Here is a 23,663-nt window from a genome sequence, read left to right on the forward strand (position 1 = left end):
TGTGTATATATGGGTCTATATGTATAGTCTTTGTTTATAGTGTTATGGATTATATGTCTGATGTTGTTTGCAGTCTTATATATAATTGCAGCTTATTACTTTATAAAATGAATCGTGCAAGTATTTCGGATTTACCTACTTATTTTACCAACAACTGGCAAGTTGATGTGTTAATCTCGCGTGCTTGGACATCGTTCAACCCTAAAACAAATCGTATCCTTTCGTTTAACATGATTCTATCAGATGCACAAGTAAGTATTTCTTTCTAATGCAATATTGTTTAGTTTTTGATTTTACATTGGTAATTATCTAATCTTAAAATGTATATGTTTTTTCAGGGTTCATCTATTCATGCAAAGATTCCATCTAACTTGCTGAGGTTATTTCAGAAAGCGTTTAAAGAGGGATGTGTTTACAGGATTCGTAAGTTTGTTGTTTATAAGTATAGTATCATGTATCATCCATTGCAGTGCGATATTTATATTCAGTTCTTGTATTCAACAAGTATTACTACTTGTCCGACGCATCCGTCTGTCTTCAGACGATATGTGTTTGATTTTCTTCCATTCAATATGTTAGCCGATCGTGTTAATGATGACAAATATCTTACAGGTTTGTGTGCAATTTATTCTGTTAGTTTTTTTTCTTCAAGTTTTCTAATGTTATATATGTATGTGTGTGTGTGTAGATGTTATTGGCGTTCTTAGGGAATGGGGCTCTGTTCAGTATCAATTGGAATCTGTTTCATCTTGCAATCCTGGTGTACGAAACATTGTTATCTCTGACACCAAGTATGTTAGTGTTGTCTATATTAATTCTTTCGTCTATATTGTTTATTTTTACTCTCTCATTCTTAAATATATATAATTCAGTGATATGAAGGTAAATGTTTCATTATGGGGACACTTGGTGAATCAGTTTACCGATGATTATATTCGAAGAAATGCAAAAAATACAGATGTTATTATTTTGTCATCTTGCAAAGTTCGATCTTACAAGGGTATGGTGTTATGTATAGGATATGTTGCATTGTTAATTGATTATTTATAAGTTATGTTTAAATGTTTGTATTGAATTGGGTTCTACAAGTTTAATGACAGCTGTGGCGACTCAAATTTACTTGAATCTTTCTATACCTGAAGTTGATGCCTACAGGATTATGTAATTATGTGATTTGGCATGTTTTTTTAGATGCATTATTATTTTATGTTTTATATACTTTGTATTTTTTGTTTTCAGTGAGTCTCCTCAAATTACTATAAATGAAGACAATGCAGCCACCTTTCAAATTACGAGTATTGCAAACATATACAGCCTTTTTACAGCAGGAGATGTGGCTGAGGTATTGTATTGCTAATACACACAAATAAATTATTTTTTGTTAGTTTTTTACTTTTAGTCATTAGTTTTTGACTATTAATCATGTACAGGGAACAATTTTCAACATTGATGCAAACATAAGTGGTGTGGAAATGCATAGTGATTGGAAATATGTTAAGTGTAACAAATGTCGTAAGAAGGCGTCAATGGTTGACCCTTACTATTTTTGTTGGAACTGTGAAGAAGATGTTGTCAATCCACGTCATGTGTACGTTTTTTTAATATTTTATTTGTTGTTTGTTTTTTGTTTTATTAATCATTTCCGTTTTGCAGATACAAATTGGAACTTTGTGTTACTAATGGTATCAATGATGAGATGACATGTGTTCTTTTTAATGAAGCTGCAGTATCTCTACTTAAAATAAATGCTGATGAGTTAGTTAACAAGTTTTTGTCAGAGGTTTATTTTACATTTCCTTTTACAATTATTAGTTGTTGAATGTTTTTGCATGTTTAGTATATATTAGTTGGTTCAGTTGTGTTGATAGCTTATTATGTTTTTTGTAGGGTGTTGATGATCCAAATTGGATAGAATCGTATTTGAATGAAAATTTATGTTCTCGAAGGGTTATTTTTGTTATTAAGATCGATGCCTATAATTTGGCGCCTAAATTTTCCAGCCGTTTTACCGTTTCTAAATACCTCGGAGATGATATCAATGTGCTTATACAACCTAGGTCTATATCTACAACTGTTGACACTGCCAATCCTCCATCAACTGGTGTTCTTCAAATTGATGAAGAAACCGAAATGTGTGCAAAGATCAAAGATGTTGAATGGGAGATGGCTGATGAAGTGTTTAGCTCATTAGTTGATAATTCTGTTACACCGTCAAAGCAGTCATCGGTAACTCTTTATGTATTTTGTTTTTTATTTTCAATATGTATTTGTAGTTTGGTTTTTTATGAGTTTCAAACTTTTAATTGTTTTCATGAGTATATTAACTTTGTAATATAGGTTACTGTTACTATTATTTTAATATTACTTAATATGGTTAATTAGAGTTAATTTAATTATTGGTATGTTTTCTTAGGTTATTGTTGGTAATGGGTCAGATGCTAGCCTTACCCAAAGTGTTGTACAGGAAAATGATTTGTTTTTTTTGGATTTAAGTGACTTTGCCTTAGTAAGTTGGTTTGTTTAATAATAGTAACATTACCTCGGAGATGATATCAATGTGCTTATACAGCTTAGGTCTATATCTACAACTGTTGACGCTGCCAATCCTCCATCAGCTGGTGTTCTTCAAATTGATGAAGAAACCGAAATGTGTGCAAAGATCAAAGATGTTGAATGGGAGATGGATGATGAAGTGTTTAGCTCATTAGTTGATAATTCTGTTACACCGTCAACGCAGTCATCGGTAACTCTTTATGTATTTTGTTTTTTATTTTCAATATGTATTTGTGGTTTGGTTTTTTGTGAATTTCAAACTTTTAATTATATTCATGACTATATTAACTTTGTAATATAGGTTACTGTTACTGTTATTTGATTAATGATTCATATGTTACGTTTAGATTATTGGAGATAACAAGACAGTTGATAACCATTTGCAATCTGAAGTAGAGGTAAAGTGTGTTTTTCTTTAAATTTTATAGTATTAGTTAGCTGGAAATTGAATTTGATGTGATATATAGGTTATTATTGATACGGAGGCAAATGATTGCCTTACTAAAGCGAGAGTTCAGGTAAATGATTGTTTTATTTGGATGTGTATTATTATGTACTTTGAATGTAATATTGGTTGTTTTGTTATGGCAGGATATTGGTAATGATAAGAAGCATGATGACAGTTCTGGTCAACCTGCGATGGAGGTGAATAAATTGTTTTATTTTTATGTTATTATGTTGGTTATTTTTTATGTACTTTGAATGTAATATTGGTTGTTTTGTTATGGCAGGATATTGATAATGATAAGAAGCATGATGACAGTTTTGGTCAATCTGCGATGGAGGTGAATAAATTGTTTTAGTTTTTATGTTATTATGTTGGTTATTTTTTTAGTGTAACATGTTGGTTTGTTGCATTTAGGGTATTGTTGGTACTGAGCAATATGAGGGCTCTGCCAGACAAATCAATAAAGAGGTAACTGGTTTTTTGTATATCATTTTAATAATTTAGAAATTATAGAAGTGTTTCATGTTGTCTATGTTTCATGTAGGGTGCTGTTCAATATGATCAAATGACTGATTCTAACAAAAGTCATATAGGAGTGCAAGATGCTGTCAACAATATGTCTAATTCAACGGTTGGTGGTTGTATGGTTGTTAAACAAATTGGAGGGAACTACAAGAAGAGACTTAGGAATAATTCGGAGAAGGTGAAACGCGTTAAGAAGTAGTTTGTTTCCGTCGTTGTCTGTTCCCTTTCCATAAACGGTTTATGCTTATGTTTTTTTTTTATTTTAATGCAGTTAGTATGTTTGTGTGTTCAAGTAATTTGTTAACTTTATGCTTGTACCTTGTAATGCCGTTTTTGTAGATTGCGAAATCTTTTGTTTTCTTTGTATTTTTTTTGTATTTACTTTTAAAGCCTTTGACTGGTGTATTTTGTATGACTATTATTCGTATTAGGCTGTTATTAATGTTCATAGATGTCAATTTGTGTGTAGATAATAGTTAATTACTTTTGTAATAGAGAAATTTACATTAGAGTAATATTTAACAAATATAATATATAACAAAAATGCAGTATTTATGGTAATGTTTCCCAAAACCACATTGTTATTATTAACACAATGGCAATAACACAATGGTATACGTTAGATACAATTCTTTTGTAATATCAACAAGCATTTGTAAATTAAGAAATGCGTTGTATCTACTGTCTAATATTTATTGATATTCTACATGTATAATAATCAACCTAATTATTGTAGAGCAATCTAACACTTTACAATCAGTGTTAATACTTTACAATCAGTTAGTATACATACTTCTATATGTTACTTGATCATGTGTTTTGTTATATGTTACTTTATGTAATACATCTAAATTCTAAGCAAAACAAATAAAATTTTTTGGTAAAAATGGTAAAATAGAGTCATTAGGTAAATTTGTTAAAGACAGTATCAATATTTAAATAAATCTATTACATTAAGTAGATAGGATACACTTGTAGAAGGTCAAATACATGAGCGATCAAAAAAAAAAGTAATCATGAAACGTTTCTAATAGTTCTTCATTATAGTAACTCTTTCATTCTTCGTCTTCATGTACTCCGACAAGGTATCCTTGAGTTCTTCTAACGAAAGTGCTATGTTTTTCTTTATCTGTAACTGTTTATCCAGATATTATATAATCTTTATTTGATCTTCGTTCTGTAGCCCATTCGAAATATACTCCAGAATGTTGTAGTTCATGTTAGTTTTGTTTCTCTCTACATCTCCAGTGGCGGTGTTATGCATTCTCTGTAGCATTCGTAAGATTTTTGAATCTTTTTGATCCTCTACAAAGTGTGCAGTGGTTATAGTTTTCTTGGCCTCTGTTGTGTCTTCGAGATCGTAGTGTGATCTAGGCATGATTGTAGTTGTGTTGAACGTAGAGGTGTTTCGAGCTAGTGTTAGAAGATAGGTGATGTGTTATGGGTTAGTTTATTTTATAGGTGATCAAGGGTAGGGAATTAAATAGGCGGTAAAGCGATTGGATTATTATGTTATAATTACAAAGGTTTTTAATATTTTTTGTTGATTCATGCGTAATAAAGCGTGTATCAGTTTAAGTTTCCCATGTTAACTGAATGGGTTTGTGTGTGTAGTAATAACTGTATGTAAGCGTGTGTCTCTTCAGTTATTCGCATCGTTTCCCCAAGCAGTTTCAACATTATGTAACCATTCCTGCCATTAACCGTTTAGTGTTAGTATCCAGATCCAGGATTATCCGAGTTTACTAACTTTTAAATTTTTTCATAATTTATAAAAAAAAAAAAAAAACGTGTGTTGCTTGTGTACAAATATGTTATACAATTGTGTTTTTTTTCATTGTGTTTTTACGTCATTATTTTTGTGTATGTGTTTGTATGTCATATATTACATGTAATATTAATTCTATCAAAAGTGCGATAAGAGTACATGATGCTGATAACAATATGTCTAAGACAATGGTTCCACTGTCCGAATTAATGAATAACACATGTGCAATAAAATATAGACAACATAAAATATGTTACTAAATCCAGTTATCCCGTTTTCAATGTATTATCTGGCAACAATAAAAAAAGTAAAGCTAATTTATCTCTAAAAATCAAAAATTTTAATTAAACAATGTAACAAAATAATATTTAATATTTATTTTAAAGGTGTATTAATATTCGTGTCAGGATCAATTTGAGTTGCAGCACCCATAGAGCCAATTTTAGTTGCAGCATGCAACATCTGAAAGAAAAATTTTAATTATATATTAAGAAATAACCATTAGGGCATTTTCTGTTGATCCTGTACCTTATAGATGAAATACAATTATGTAAGAAATCAATTTATAATTAAAAAAATATCTGGTGAAATGACAGAATAGAGTTTTTAAGTAAAATTGTTATAAGTCAGTGTGAAATACATGTCCGATGTAAAAAATAAAAGTAAGCGTGAAGTCTCTGTGTTGTGTGTAAACATATATGTTATACAGTTGTGTTTTTTGTCATTGTGTTTTTTATGTTGGTACTTTTTAAGTAGTTTGTATGTTATGTATACCATTCTTTTTAAGTAGATTTGTGTTACTTATCATAAACGGACTGTACGGATGAAATTATCATGGCAATCTGAATTTAAATATTAAAAAAACCAACGCATCGTACTACAAACGTAAAAAAGGGGGATCGAAAAGTAAATGTAACATATATATGTTTTTCGGGTTTTCAATATAAACTGAAGCTCTATTACTGTAACACTTCTGCTAGCTGGAGTTTCGTAACCAATAACCTCGAATTCGTGTTAGACCAGTTGAAAAAACAATCTTCACCTAAGGAAATATGTTCAGCTTGAAGTATATCATGCCATCCAACAACACCGTACCTATGGTAGAAAAAATATGAAAAATTTTGTTAGTAATATATACACATTGGGTAAAAGAGAAATAATAACTAAGATAATAAATTGATTGACAAACCTTCTTTGACCATCAATATTGTGTGCACAAAGATTCTTAACCCAAGTATTTCCTTTAACAACTTTGATCTTTACTTCAGAAAACTCATTTAAACCACTTAAGTCAGTAATTAACTTGGGAAGGATCTGCATTTCTGTAAGAACGTTAAAAATATAAATGTTATTCAATGAAAAACACTAAAAAAAATTAACATAAAACAGGATAGTATAATACCAATTGATGAGTTACTGTCATTGCAAAAAAAGGATAGTTAGGATCGTCACTAACTTGTCGATAACCTTCCACATTGCTAATATGTTCACATTCTTGCTCAATCAAAGGAGTGTTGTTTAACAAAACTTGACGACCATTTTTATTGAATATGATAATATTAAAATGTTTCACGTCCTTTATTTGAAAACACAGAATATCCCCAGGATTTAACCTTAGATCTTCAATAAATTTAAACCAACCATCAGCAATACAATAATATGGCCCAATCTTTCTAATACAGACTTCCCATTGATGATACTCGGATACATTAAGTATAACCATGTTATCCGGTGAACAATAATCATAATGTTCTCTAATAAAAGTATTTGGTAGAACCTGTAAAAAAATAATTGTTACAAATTTATGCGTATTATGTTTTTTAAATAAATCGTAATAACAAAAAGTAAAAAATAAAATCTATAAGAAAATTACGTACCGTTGGACTTTGTAAAGGATTTTGAATAATTTTACAAAACGATTTTCCAAACTCTTTGTTTGGATCATGAGAGAAGAGGTTGAACTTGAAAGTATGATCACCAAGATAGTTGAAAATCATGAAGAAAGATTCATGGCCGAAGTAGTTTAAAACCTCACACCATCCATCCGTAAAGTAGAATACATCTTCTATTAATTTGATAACAACAGACCATGAATGTGTTTCATCAAATTTAAGACTAACAGTTGAAGATTCTAACTTATTCATCCATATAAATCTACTCATACATATAGGTATAGCCTGAAAACCAAAAAACAAAAGGCAAATTTCTTTCGAATAAAGGATAAAACAATATGAATCATTATTTTAAACAAATAATACGGAAAGGTATGTACCTGTTGAAGGGATAGCAGATCAAGTATAGTTATGATAAAATTCAGACCATGACGATACATGTTAACCCAAACACGAAAAATCAGAAAGAAGACTAACAATCAAATAGTACTTGCAACACATACAATGAAACAAAAAATTTTGAGTATGTATTTATAAGAGAAAATTGCCAAATTATACTTAAAAATATGATTGAGTCAAAAGTTGTTATAACTATTTATGTAAATTATTATTCAACTGAATATTGGCCAAAAAAAATTCATGTAAATGTGTACTAAAAATTTAACTGATTTAAAAAATCTTTATAGTTATCTATTTAATAACTACCTACTACTCGTAATTATAGGAGCTCTAATATACATGTGTTAACTACTGCTTGTGATATTATTTGATGGACTTTCATCTTCTTAGGAATCACTTTTCATAGTTGTTGTATAGATCGTCAAAGTGTATGTTATTTAACCTACATTAACAATGAATGTGAAGTTTCTTCCATCTCTGATGATACTGATGAATATAATGCCGAGACTTCCGTCAAAAGTTGTTACACAGTGCGAGGTTGTGTGTAAAGATTGGTTAGTCTATCTTTCAACACCTGAGTTTGCTATGAATCATTGTCGTTTCATGCGCAAATTAGGTGATCATAAGATAATTGCCGTTAACCGATTATTGTGTGATATTCGTTATGTGGATAATGAATCCCCTAAATGTTTCTTAGGTAATAAAGTTCACATTCCCTTCAACGCTTATCCGTGCAATACTTTATTTCTAGCAAGTTTGGATGGGATGGTATGTGTTTGCCTAATCAATACTCGTGAATTGGTAGTTTGGAATCCATTAACTCGTGTGTTCAAGATGCTATCAAATTCTAATTCACAAGGTTTTTTTTAATCCGGATGAGGATAGTCTTGGGTTTTGTGTCAGCTCTTCTGGTGATTACAATATTGTGCATATTAAACGGACACATATGATGTTGGCTGTTAACATTTATTCTCTCAGTGAAGGGTCATGGTCAACTCCAATGTTCTCAAACTGTAGTCCGTTTAATGTTGATGTCTATAGTTGGTCTGTAGGCACGTTTTGTGCAAATTGTTTATATTTCGTATTGACCAGGTTCTGGTGTGTGGGTAACGCATGTGTACTTCGTTTAGATGTTGATAGCAGGGTAATTTCTGATGTAGGATTCCCAGATACAATGGATGTGGAAGCTACACTTGGTTAGTATTCGAGGTCAGCTCCATATGTTGGTTAGTATCGGATTCTATAGTGTGAATATGGAATTGTGGAAACTTGAAAATGAAAAGTGGTCGAAAGTATTTTTTTGTCCACCTACTATTTCTATGCCATTAATGATTGGGTCGTCTGTGCACTATATCAACAGAAATAAGAAGTTCATTATAGTACAAGAATGGGGTGATATTACTGATGTAATTGTAGAGGCAGAGGAAATGCATGTTTTTTTGCCTATCATCTTTACTCAAGGCGTGAATGGATCAGTTTATTTTGAAACTACAATTTCACCAAATGTTTAGTTATGCTATTTTATGTAGTTCTTTTATTGTTCTTCGTTGTTTTGATCAGTTAGTAATTGATGTTTGTGGTTGTTTTTACGTGTGGTATAGTTTGTCACAATGAGATTGAATCTTTATTAATTAATGTGCTTATACTATCATGTTAAATATTCATTGAGAGTGTATGATTTTAATATTTGCTTTGTGCGTATTTAATTATGATTACATGTGATTGTGTTTTAAAAACAAAAAGGTGTACCAAAAAAAACACAATGGGCCCTTGGAGACCAAGCCCTTAGAGCAGCTTGGAAGCCCTTACCATTGTGCAGTTACGTAGAATTAGAAACTTCCCACGTTTTAATAGGTGCAGTTAATGATTAGTTTTTGGTTGAATGATTTTTTTAGTATAATCATTGTGTTTTTTGAGTATTATATTGTTTTTCTGTTTTTTATATATTTGATTTCTTTTGTAGTTGTCTATATTTAAATATAACATTGTGTAATTAATTCCTACTTTTTGCTGTCTTTCTCATTCTTTTTTAATAGTGGTTACATATTGTGCAGTTAAGGACAAATAGAAACTTCCCAGTTTGTAATATGTCCAGTTAAGGAATAGTTCTTACTGGATTGTTTTTTTTTCCTGGAATATTGTCATCTTATGTTTTGTTTATCATTGTGTTATTGGTATTCTGTTTTCTATATATTTGATTTTTTTGTAGGTGTCTATTTTTATATATTGTATTGTGTAACTAACTTCCTATTTTTTAGTTGTGGTTCTCATTATTTTTCAATAATCCAATTACCATAAAAAACAATATTTTTATAAAAAGGACAAAATAATATATAAAACACAATGCCACAAAAAATTTACGATGTAATTATTTTCACAATTGTAATAACACAATGTTTGACAACTAACACAGTAATATAAAAATAAGATTGATTAATAAAAAGTATATTCGTGTATGTGATTGATTAAAAAGTATCTCCATGTATGTGTATATGTTTACCTGTAAATTAGAAACGGTTTCTAATATATATTGTTATTTAATTTTATTTACCCTCTATCGCCCATAGTATGTGAAAACCGTTTACCACCACTACTCGTAGTTTTAGGAGTTTTTACTCACCTGTGTCAACTGTTAATTGGGGTACTTTCTATGTAGGTATTCATTTTTCAAAGGAATCGCTTTTCGTATGTGTTTTCTTCCTCTCTGTATCAACGTCAGTATTTCTAATTAAAGTATACGTAAGTGAATATGAAGGATCTTCCATCTCTGTTAATATTGATGAAGATTATTCCAAGACTTCCAGCAAAGGAGGTTATACGGTGCAAGGCTGTGTCTAAAGAGTGGTTAGCCACTTAGCCTATCTTTCAACTCCTGAGTTTGCTAAGAATAATTGTCGTTTCTTGTGAGTATTAGGTGACCAGAAAATAATTGCTCTTGACAAATCATCGTGTGGGATTCGTTATGTTGATGTTGCATCTCCTAGATGTGTTTTAGGCAATAATATTCACATCCCCTTTGATTGTCATCCATGTAATGTGATCTTTTTAGCAAGTTTGGATGGCATGGTATGTGTTTGCTTATGTAATACTGGTGATTTGGTTGTTTGGAATCCACTAACTCGTGTGTTCAAGATGCTGAGAAATTCTAATTATCAGGGATTTTACAATATGGATGATGATAGTCTTGGGTTTTGTGTTGACTCTGTTGGTGATTACAAAATTGTGCACATTACACGCACTCATTTCAGGTTGACTGTTAACATTTATTCGTTTAGTGAAGGTTCATGGTCAACTCCAATGTTCTTAATTGATAGTCCATATGATATTGCTGTTTATAGTTGGTCCGTTGGGACGTTTTGTAGGAAAAGTTTGTATTTTGTGCTGACCAAATTCTGGTGTATGGGTAATGTAACACCCCGTGTTATCGAATGTCAAAGTCAAAGTCAAAGTCAAAGTCCAAGTCAAGTTTGACCTCTTGACTGTAATTAGTCGATTTTATGTTTTATTATTTGTATTATGTGGAGTAAGTGTTGTTAATAAAAAGAATCGAAGTAATCGAATGTTTAATCGACGCGAAACGCTTTACGACTGTGAATAGTAGGAAGTAACAATGCGATAAAGTCAATCAATCAGGAATCAAGCTAATCGAATCATCAATCGAACTCGAAACTCAATTATGCGAATTTGGTGTTATATTAAGTGTGTGTGTGCCTTACGTGTTACCTGTGCGTGCTTACTTTATGTTATGTATGGTGAGCAATCGAATCGAAACTCGAAACTCAATCGAACTCAATCGAAATCGAATCATGATGAATGGTAGCGAAAAGATAGTGTGAAATATAGATGCTTGTATGTAGATATAGTGGTTGGGACTAAAAGTAATTTGAATAGGAAACTCTATCGTATTCGTATCGTCTTCAATCGAAATCGAAATATCAGAAATCGTCGCACCGAACACTCAACGCAGGCTGTTGATCGATCAGGCTCCTAGCCGATCGAACAGCCCAGCCGATCGGACGGGCTGTCCGATCGAGCAGGCTGGCCGATCGGGATGCCTGGCCGATCGGCCAGCTCTTTCCCCTTTTGGAAGCCTATAAATAGGCCTGTCATTGTCATTCTTTCCACTTTTGGAAACCCTATGACCGACCAGCTTGTGTTCTTCACTATTTCTCATATTTCTCTCAATCCCGGTAAGATTTCATCCTAAATCTTGTACATTTTTGATCTATGCACACTCCTACACCTTTCTATCTTTCAAATCTTGGTTTCTAACTGTGAAATCATCAAGATCTAAGTATTATAGGATGATGTCATCATGGTGTTCTTCAAGAACTTCATGTTTTGGCCTCAATCCACCAAGAACGAACAGGCTGTTCGAACGAACAACCCAACCGATCGGACATGTCAGCCGATCGACCAGGCCAGCCGATCGGCTAGCACATGGCCCCACACTTTGACAATTTCATGAAGTATAGTATTGAACGAAGTGATGTTCGATCGAACGACTGTTCGATAACATTACTCTTCGAATCATGAGATACTATGCTTCAACCCTTAATCGATTTTCAACTCGTTCGACGTATTGGAGTGCCACCCGATCGAACATGTCGTCCGATCAGGTGACATCCCACTGAGGACCCATTCTGAAGTACCTAACCGATCGGTTAAGCCAGCCGATCGAACAGGCCGTTCGATCGATCGACCTGAAAGGTAAGAACACTTCAATGTTCTCAAATACTACAACGAAAACTTCAAAAGGACAAGCCATCATACACAAACACATCCTACTCAAGGAAGAAACAATCCACTCGAACAGTCCAACCGATCGAGCCTACCGGCCGATCGAACAGGCTGTCCGAACGGACTGTCCAACCGAACGAACAACCCGTTCGATCGACCAGGCCGTTCGACCCATCAACACTTGCTTCCATTTAACGCGTCACTCATTGTTATACTATCGAACTATTCAGGCTAACCCTACTCTCAAGCGCTCCCTTCAATCCATCAATCAATCGATGTGAGTATACTCGAACCCTTTTTGTTTTAGCACTTTTGGGTGTTACATACGTTACTTATCTAAATCACAATCGAACACACTACTCAAGTACTTTAAACGTTAACCGTTCTGCATGTATTGCGTAACTAAATGAATGCTTGTTGTTATGTTTACACGTGGAATGCTGTCTACCTGCCTTAACGACGTAGTACTATAGTTTGGACTCAGCACCCGTTCCCACGGGGGTTGTTAAGGACAATTACTTGCATGGATTACGGTGGTAATCATGTATTGCGAACTGTCTCGGACAGTCAACTCGCAGTCATTGGTATCGATAGATCCATGTCGATAATTAACATGCTTCGTTTTCCTCTGTGTACGTGCTGGTTATGTGTAAATTATTTCGAACTCTATATGCTATTATCAAACTCGTATGCTCACCTTTACATTTTATGTATTGACTTTATTTTAACGTATGTGACAGGCAATTAGGATGCTTATCTGCTAGGAAGGCGAGCTTAGAATAAGCGTCTAGAGCATAGTTGTCTGTAGATCTTGCAGATCGAGTCTCTAGAAGCATTTGATCAATATTTATATTTGAATCTGAGTTGTCGGAACAGAACATTTGACTAGTTGTTATCTGTAATAATTTGATGTACTATTTGAGATACGGTATGGGACGTATTAATTAAATTAAATAGTAATGATAGTTGTTGTGGAAACATCTGGACAATCTGTTTCGCTCAGTGCCATGCCCCGATGATTCCGCCATCGGTTGGGGTGTGACAGGTAACACAGCGGTTCTTCGTTTGGATGTTGAGTCGAAGGTAATAGAAAATCTAGGTTACCCAGATACATTGAGTGTGGAATCTATAAGTCAGTTGGTGACTATACGAGATGAACTTCATATGGTGGTTAGTATTGGAATGTGTAGTGTAGATGTTCAATTGGGGAGTCTACAAAATAATACTTGGTCGAAAGTGGTGTCTTTTGTACCCCGTGTGTTTATGCCGTTGATGATAGGGTCATCTGTGCACTACATTGATGGAAATAACAAATTAATTATAGTACACGAATGGGGTGATGTTGCTTAGATAAACGTAAGGGCAAAGAAGATGCATGGTTTTTTTTCCTATCATCTTTACACAAGGCATTGTAGGTGCAACCTATATTGAAACTGTAGTTTCACCACATGTTTAGTTATGGTTTTGTATTTAGTTGTTTGTTGTTATCATTGTGTTATATACATAGTATTATGTTTGTGGTTGTTTTTTTGGTTGGTATTTTTTTGTATATGGAGAATCAATATTCTGTGTTATTTTAATTGTTCTATTATGTTTATAATATGTTTGGTGTGTAATATTTTATGCCAATAAATATAATCAATGTTTGTTTGTTATCAGTAGTTTTTTTAACACTTTGTAAACATCTAACTTTCATATATCTTATCTAAGTTCATCTAATGGTGTTATTAATTTCTACGTTTATCAATTTACAAATAACTGATTCATTTTAAATTGTGCGAATTAGATGTAAGATTTTAATTTAGTATGTATGACAATTTGATGTATGACAATACAAGAATAGTTGTAGTTTCTAATCGCAATCGCATAAAAAAGTCATTATTATCTTAAATATGGAGACACTTATTGATGTTCTTAATAGTTGGATACGAAGTCATTATGATATTAAAATATGCAGTGTATTTGGATGATGGAAATATTACCAATAAGACTTCCAATGTTGTATACAGGAAAACATAACTAAATTTATAACTAAACATGAACTTCGACTACCGTTTACAAATTATAATTCTAAACAAAATATGTCCTTCATGTCCTAATATACTAATAATTGTCATCAAGGTTAGACTACCAACCAACCAAAAAAACACAATAAACTGTACCAACATGTCCAACCAAAAACCATCAAACGATGACGATAAAAGGCATTAGTTTATATACGCAGTCATCTGCATCATTAGCAGATAACGTTAACTGCTAAGCTTGGCTGACTGCATCCACATGTGTCAACATGAGGAGGTTTCCTGATTCTACATAAGTCAAATGCATAATGTCACCCGCGCTAATATCATTTTCCTTCATGAAACTTGGCCACCTTTCAATCGCATACCTAAATCCATTTCCATCCTTCTGTAGCTTAACTATCTTCACAACTGTTTTCCCATCCATGTTTCTGACATTCATCTGATGCACCTTCTTTGTTAGCCTTGCCCTGTTTACGTCTATAGGTAATCGCTGCATTGATCTTAGAGTTAACAAGTATATTAACCGTGTTGGAATATAATTGTCAGCAGCAACAAATATCAATTGTTAATTTACGAATTAACATAATTTAGTATTTATTATCTATTATAGTTATTCTATGAAGGCAATAAGCGAAGTTATACTTTATTGTTTAAAAAAAACAACTGTTTTAAGGTTTTTTGTTGCAAACCAAGTTCAATTGTTATGTATTTAACTGGTAATTCTGTACGTATAAATAGCCCCATGAATGGTATTGTAAATTGTTCTCATTAAATAACAGAAATGACATACCATTCGATAATTTGCTTTCTTGTTGAATCGATACGCACCACTTTCTTGAACATCATTTTGACGTGCAACACGTTTTTCGTCTACATTGCTTACCTTCAATGCCATCCCACCTCTTTTTCCGTTTTTGTTAACCTTATCATTACAAACATGCATTTTCTTTCAATATATATATATATATAGTATATATGTTATTGTATAAGAAATATTTATTGGAATATTTTCTTAACTTATGCTTAACTTACCAAACGATCATGTGTTTATCGTCCAGTTGCTGGCATGGTAGAATGATCATAAGTTGTACATCATATCAGTTGTTTAGGTTCTTCAGATGTAGAATCAGATGCAATTTGTTTACCTTTCTTTTTAACATGTTATTACAGCCCGTAACATTAAAGCAAATTTAACTACAATCGTCAACTAAGTATGTATAATAATATGAACAAATAACTTATCCGTTATTATGTTTCAAAGACTCGCATCTTCTTTTGTCTGGTTGTTATTTCCTTCACTTACAAAACTCTTTCTTTCAGACTTCAACTTTCCTTTTCCAACACTTTTCTTATTCACTTCATGTTTCTCATCATTCATCTGCATCCAAGATTTTTAAAATTCATTATCATCTGAGGATCAATATATTGTATTGTAAAAATATGTAAACTCATTACCCCAGTAATCAATTGGTCTATTGAGTCTTCTTGATCAGAGAAGATCTGTTATACGATAACATCCGTAAATAAGTCATATTGACTAGCAAACCATTTTAACTTACTTTAAATTACTTACAGAGTTGAAGTGTTCATAGTATGTGTGTTTAGGTATTTCAACAACTGAGTTGTCTTTAGTTGTCTCCTTCTTTCTAAAAACAACCTCAACTCCGCTACGATAAAGTGTCAAGTTAAACGATTCGCTGTCTGTTTTCATCAACATCAGTATATCACCGTCTTCTATGTCAATACATTCAAACATCTCCGGACACCCTTTAGCAAAAACGTAGTATGCATTTATTTTTTCGGTCTCAACTTTCCAACACTGACCTGCTGCGTATGTTATAAGAATCTTTTACTGGGCAGTAACAGTAAAATTTGTTCACATAAGCTTCTGGAATGACCTGAAAAGTCGTGTAATATTTTATAAATATATATTCATTTATTCCATTTGCTGACAAGTATAACAAAAAACAAATTCCTACTAACATATAACTATACTTACTATGATCTCTAAATCTCCGTAACGGTTGATTGTCAAGAACGATTCATCACAAACGTTTTCTATGAAACAATGTATTTGTAGACATTTTTCTTTGATTATCCTCAAAACCAATATGGTGTTCTTTGTCAATTTAAGACCTTTTACGATACTTATCCATCCGTCAGTGACAACACTTTCACCACTTACACTTCGAACCCATGCTGTACAGCTTATTCCGCTTTCATGATTTATCGTTACCTTTGTTTGGTTCCAATAATCTCCTCCCACAAGCTTTACAAACTCAATTGGTAATGCCTGTAGTTACATTTACTAATTTCAGTTTACGTAATAAAGTTTACACTTACTTATTGTAAGCATTACAGCATACCAGTTTCAATGATTTAGGGTCTTGTAATAGAGACGGGCAGGACGTAATCATTTTTGTATACATGTGATATATAACATTTAATATTAACTATTAGTATTAATACACAATGTGTTAAAATGTAATCTTATGTCATGAGAATATTATTCCTAGTTCATAATGTGCAATAGATCTCTTCTGTATACCGTTTCAATATATCAGCAAATATATATATATATATATATATATATATATATATATATATATATATATATATATAGGGGACCGCTAGAATGAGAACCACCCCGAGTTGTAAGAACCGCGAGAACCACACCATCTGGGTCGCCGTTTAACACGATTTTTTTTACAACTAGATGTGTGTATTATAAACACATCCGTAAAAAAAAAATTTAAACGCCGCGCCCGAGGGGGTAGTTTTTTACACCACAAGTTTGGTGTTTTTATTATTTTTTTTTTCTTTTTTCTTTTTTTTACACCAAATTTGTGGTGTAAAAAACTACCCCCTCGGGCGCGGCGTTTAAAATTTTTTTTACGGATGTGTTTATAATACACACATCTAGTTGTAAAAAAAATCGTGGTAAACGGCGACCCGGATGGTGTGGTTCTCGCGGTTCTTACAACTCGGGGTGGTTCTCATTTTAGCTCAATTCTATGGAGAGTTCAAATGAGAAGAATTTTTTTGTAAGAATAAAAAAGAAGAAGTTTCAACCAATAAGAATACTTCATTGTACTCCATTTAATTTTTGTATTTAATCTTAGTGTAAGTGCATATTGGTAAACTTAGGTAGATCATTAATTGGTAGTCTTCCTTTTTAATAGCTAACTACATTAAATTTTTAACTTATTTTCAAAATAACATATTTTTTCAAAAAAAGAAAAATATATAATTTAAAGTGCAGCACAAATTACGAGGTGTGTATGATGAATTACGAGCTGTGTAGGATAAATTTTAATATGTGTAGGATAAATTTCAAAACGTGTAAGATAAATTTTGATGTGTGTAATCAAAAATTTAAGTGTGGAGGATGATAGTGTTTATGACTAATTAATTAGTCAAAGATAATAATAAATAAGTTAAGAGAAAAACTATTTAATGTTTTACATTTGTACCCTTTGTTCTTTTTCTTCTTAATTTAATTTTCTTCTCAAATGAACATTCCCATATATATATATATATATATATATATATTCGTAAAATAACTCTTTTCACGTAATCGTACATGGGTTAGGTTATTTTGGAGCAACTTATAACTTATTGACTTATAAAATTTAATAAGTTGTCTTTATAGTGTTTGGGTTAGCTTATTTAAGTTATTTTTGTGTGTTGAGAAGTTGTTTTTGATAAGTTAGTATTTGTAACTCCTCACTTATGACTTATATAAGTTAATAAGTACTTTTTGAGAAGGAACCCCAAAAATAAAAAAAATTATAACAGAATCATATGTTTTCATCCGTGTGTGTTTGGGATTCCTTCTTAAAAATGACTTATTAACTTATATAAGTGACAAGTGAGAAGTTAGAACTTCTGACTTCTCAAAAATGGCTTCTCAACACACAAAACCCTTTAAAATAAGCTAACCCAAACACTCAAAAAATAACTTATTAACTTTTATAAGTCAATAAGTCATAAGTTGCTCCAAAATAAGCTAACCCAAACACCCCCATATGTTTGATTACAACTTTTTCATATATTATCCTCATTATACTGTAAACATTAATTCGACAATGTCCATAACATGCAATACATAAGATACATATCAACTATACATAACATATGAGAGGTTGAAGATGATTGGAACCTAAAATCAGATTTGACATCTACAAACAAGTTATTCGCCAGAGTAACCATCATATGTCGCTGATTAAGTATCTAACAGAGGTTTAGAAAACTAATAGAACTTAAACCGTTAAGATTTACAATCGGAAGTTACCTTTTTGTTGATCAAATCTTCGGCGGCGATGATCTTCAAGGAGATATGAAACGCCGGTGATGATGAAGTTGTTTTGATTGTGATAGATATGATGTTGATTGCGTATCTTTTTATAACCTTTCATATTTTATTGTTTGTTTAATTAAATAAAGAAATACTTGAATATTGGTGGTATGGACAGTGTTAATATTAGCCATGGTATTGCAACTGATTCTATATATTGTGTTATTGCATCTGATTATTGTGTTTTGCAACTAGGTGGGTTTTCTATACATTATGTTATGTGTTCTTGTCATTGTGTTTAGTTTGTATCCAATGGATATTAATTTTATTAAATAAATATAAAGAAAGATTAAAGAGTGAAATATGTATAAAATATTATACGCTACAATTAACACTTCCTAAGATTTCAACGACTCTCGCCTTCTTCCACGCGATTTCATTCTTTCTTTTGTTTTGTAGATCGGCTAGGATGTCGCAGATTTTCTGATCCTGTTTCAACAGTTGTGTGATAAACTCTTCTGCGTTGTTCTTGAAATCTGATGCGGGAGAGTGGAGGACTTCATCAAGCTATCCGATGCTGCTCCAGGTTCGCTTGTAATTGTTATCACTTATGATGCCGACTTTTCTGTTTAGTTCTTCATATGCTCCCTTTTCTTCGAGTGACCATATAGAGAATTGTAATTGATTTAGTTTATGTTGATGTTAAATTGTGCCCGAATATAGAGTTGCAAACATGAATAAAAAACACTATCTATACCATAAACATCTAATTTTGACAGATCTCATCTATCTTTATTTAATGGTGTTAGCAATTGCTATGTTAATCAATTTAAAAATAGTTACTTAAAAATTTTAAATTGTGTGAATTAGATGTGAGATTTTAAGGTTAGTACGTTAATTCGATGTATGAGAATATAAGAACAGTTGTAGTTACTAATCACAATCGAATAAAAAGTCATTATTATCTTAAATATAGACATGGTTATTGATGTTCTTAATAGTTGGATAATAAATCATTGTGTTTTTTACAATGGTTTGTGTTTTGACAACGAAATTGTATATTATAGTATATATTGTGTTTTTTTGGCTTTTGTGTAATATCTTTGGGAGATCCTGATAACATCAATTGCTTTTTTTGTATATGTATTCTGCATATTTATGATTTATTGTATATTATAGTATACATTGTGTTTTTTTGGCCTTTTTGTGATATACTTGTGAGATATTGATAACATTAACTGCTTTTTTTTTTTGTATACGTACCCCTGCATGTTTATCATTTATTACAAGTCATTATTATCTTAAATGTAGACACTGTTATTGATGTTCTTAAATGATATTCTCATGACATAAATATAATCTACGTTTGGTTATCATTGATAGTTTTTTTAAATACTTTTGTAAACATGTAACATTGATAGATCTCATTTATCTTCATTTAATGGTGTTAGCAATTCCTACGTTAATCAATTTACAAATAATTAATTAAATATTTTAAATTGTGCGAATTAGATGTAAGATTTTAAATTAGTATGTATGACAATTCAAGAAAGTTGTAGTTATTAATCGAAATCAAATCAAAAGTCAACATTATTTTAAATATAGACATAGTTATTGATGTTCTAAATAGTTAGATAAGTAGTCATCGTGATATTAAAATATACAGTAAGTTTGGATGTTGTTAATCATATCTACCCGGACAGCGGACGGGTAAACTATTACTTCGTTTTGTGATATATAATATTTAACACTTAATTATTATACTTTTTCGTCGTCCAAAGTGTATCTCTTTGGATCATACATTCATAGGAACGCTAAATAATCGATAATTGAACATTAATTTCAACGAACAATGTTAACAATTTATGATCTTCATGATTGTCTCATAGGTCTAAGTTCCATGCAATGTACTGGTCCAATTGATGTTGTTCAGCTTCTCGGTGTCCCAATTCATTTTCAGATCGTTTTTTTTTTTTTTAAAGATCGTTTTGATTTATTTTGATCATATTTAATTTGTTTTAATGTTCCTCTCTCTCTTATGTTTTGTATCTCTCTCAGCTTTTCACTGGTTCGGTTTCTTCATTAAATGATGATTTAAAAAAAAAATAAACGTTAGACATAAATCACTTGGTCCATATGTTCGTACCATCGCCCCAAAGATCATGTAATCCCGAATTAAGAGATTAAAATGAGTAAAGGGATTTCCCTTTGATTAGTAAAACTAATTATAGTTCAAATATATATGTTTTTAGGCCAAAATTATAGCAATTGCTTAAAATTTGTAATAACCATCACAAAAGATTAAGATTGAAAACAAGCCGTGATAAGTAAACAAAATATATATTTACAAGAAACTCTTTTAAGTATAAAATTATCAAAAAAAATTATTTTTAATTTACGATTTTGTCCATTTGCGAGATGTGACAAAACAACGTGTCAAGAAACTTGTGGAGAGAAACTAAATGCCAATAATTGAATAAGTCACCGTCAACCGGCCGGTCCAGTTTCATATACCAAACCACTTAAACCCGGTTTAACTTTATCCTTCCACATCCGGTTACCGGTTTCCACCTCACTCTCTCTCACTCTAACTTCCACCACAACCAGCTCATCAGTTAACCGTTTAACCTCCACAACCATTTCAAAATTACATTTATACCCACCAACAACCTTCACACACCACTCTTTTTTAACCACCACCGTCAATCCCACACCTTCCGCCACCGCCACCACTGTCTCGATTATCTTCTCCGGCGAATCCTGTGACAAAAACCGCTCTCTGTCCTCTCGATCATCGAACAATCCAGAGAGATCGTAGCCGGAGGAGAACGTGATTATATCAAACGCGTTCATCGCCTTCAAATAGGGCTGTTAAAACAGGTTTAATCGTGTTAAACAGGTCAAAGACAACGTAATTAACGCAAAAGATAAAACATGAAAACTATTCGTTTAACCACTATATATATATGTGTGTCATGTCAATAGCTTTTTATATGTTTTAAATTGTCAATAACTTTTTTATCGCCCCTTAATCATGATTATTAAAAAATATAAAAGTGCATAATTAATGTATCATGTCAACATTTTTTTATCGTCACCTAACCTTAATCATGATTATTAAAAAATATAAAAGTGCATACTTTATGTATAACGTCAACAATTTTTTTTTTATCGTCACCTAACCTTAATTAATTAAAAAATATATATAAAATTACATAATCTACTTTTTGTTAAACATGGTTAATTAATCATGCCATTACCAATAGGTGGTGGTCCATTAACAAAGGTAAAGTCTTTAAACACCTTAGTAGAGGGATGTCTTGTGTTCAAGTCACACAGACAACCAGAATAAAAAAAATTTACCGTTCAAAAAAAAGTTAATCATCTCATAAATAGGTTAGGAATTCTCAACCATATCCACGGGGTTTTTAAGGTTCTCGGGATTCAAAAACCCTTTTGGTATGAAAAAAAAAATAGTAAAAACTTTCTATGATTTGAAAAAATTATTGAAAATTAGCGAGAATCTACTAAAAGGGAACCGGTGGTAAAAATTCCTGGATCCGTCGTTATATCCATACCTTCAATTCATCGCCAGTTGACGACGATGTATCAGAACGATTGTCTTTCAGTTCAAGATAATCATGATGAAACTCAACTTCTTCATAACCAATTTTGAACCACGGATCCTTAAGAATTTCATCAACCGTAATTCGCGTTACAGGATTCGTATCCAGCAACCGCGATAACAGCCTTTTGAGCTCCGGCGACGTCCACTGCGGGATCCGAAACTCTCCAGTGAGTATTTTCCGGTACATCACCATCAAATTCGAATCATTAAACGGAAGATAACCAGAATTCAAAGCGAACAAAATGATGCCACATGACCAAATATCCACCTTGGCACCATCATAACCGTTTTTCAACAGTATTTCTGGCGCCACGTAAGCAGGCGTACCACACACCGTGTGTAAAAGTCCGTCGTTACGGATCTGGTTCGTAACTGCGGACAACCCGAAATCAGTGACTTTTAGTTTCCATTTCTCGTCTAAAAGTAGGTTTTCGAGCTTCAGATCACGGTGAAAAACGCCTCGCGAGTGGCAGTAACCGACGACTGAGATCAACTGCTGAAAATATCTACGGCTTAGATGCTCGCTAAACCGCGATTTCGCAACTTTTGCAAACAATTCTCCGCCTCTGGCATATTCGAGAACAAAATATATCTTTTTCTTGTTTGCGAGAACTTCGCGGAGGCGCACGATGTTTGGATGGCGCAACTGGCGCATGATAGAGATTTCGCGCTTAACGTTTGCGGTAAGGCCTCCTTTGATGATTTTTTGTTTGTTGATTACTTTGATTGCTACGTGTTCCTTATTGTGCGCATCCCGCGCATAGTAGACCTTAGCGAAGGCGCCGTAACCCAGGAGGTAACTGATTTCGTATCTTTTGAAGAGTGTTTTCTCCGCCGGTGACGGTGGTTCGTCTCCGGCGTGTTTAAGTTCCGGCATCAGGTGTTATATATCATCAAAAAGTAGGATATAGATAAAGAGGAAATGTGGGGGCTGAAAACATTATTATTATGTAATATGGGATGTGGATGAGGTTGAAGGCCCTAGTCGGGTGTTATATATTGTGAATTTTTTAAGTGAGATTGATGGATTTAGGAAATAAGATTTCACTTTTTTCTACCATGTGGTGAAAACAAGTACTTACAAAATTGTGAATGTTGAGGAGATCTAGGGATAGGATTATATGGACTGTTATGTAGAACCGTCCTCGAAAACTCTTAAAAAAATTTAGGCCTCAGGCGGTCAAAAGAATTGGGCTCAAAATTATGGTTAAGGGTAAATGAATTACAAAAATAAAAACTTAGTGATAGAGGAAAAACTTGAACTTGAGACCTTTTATATTATTTTGAGATGGTTTTGCCATTACACCACCAATACTATTTTACATAATAAACGGATAAATATACTAAATATATACAAGCTTATAAACACTTTTCGTGCCTTTTGAAATT

General features: G+C 32.4%; 1 protein-coding gene across 1 annotated transcript; it reads right to left on the reverse strand.

Annotated features, from left to right (window-relative positions):
* Positions 1-20,947: 20,947 nt before the first annotated feature.
* LOC110891157 (CBL-interacting serine/threonine-protein kinase 14) lies at positions 20,948-23,368 on the reverse strand. Its single transcript, XM_022138823.2, has 2 exons — positions 22,225-23,368; positions 20,948-21,514 (listed from the first exon to the last, which is right to left on the reverse strand). Exons 1-2 carry the CDS (start codon positions 23,149-23,151, stop codon positions 21,134-21,136), a joined length of 1,308 nt encoding a protein of 435 aa, XP_021994515.1. The 5' UTR covers positions 23,152-23,368; the 3' UTR covers positions 20,948-21,133.
* Between the last annotated feature and the right edge of the window lie 295 nt (positions 23,369-23,663).

Source organism: Helianthus annuus, chromosome 11 (genome assembly GCF_002127325.2).
Source record: "Helianthus annuus cultivar XRQ/B chromosome 11, HanXRQr2.0-SUNRISE, whole genome shotgun sequence".
NCBI classification, from domain to species: Eukaryota; Viridiplantae; Streptophyta; class Magnoliopsida; order Asterales; family Asteraceae; genus Helianthus; species Helianthus annuus.

Coding starts and splice junctions, on each gene's coding strand:
- LOC110891157 (XM_022138823.2), bottom strand. CDS start 23,151: ATGCCGGAACTTAAACACGCCGGAGACGAACCACCGTCACCGGCGGAG. Junction 21,515..22,224: donor CAACTGGCGATGAATTGAAG/GTATGGATATAA, acceptor CTGTTTTAACAG/CCCTATTTGAAGGCGATGAA.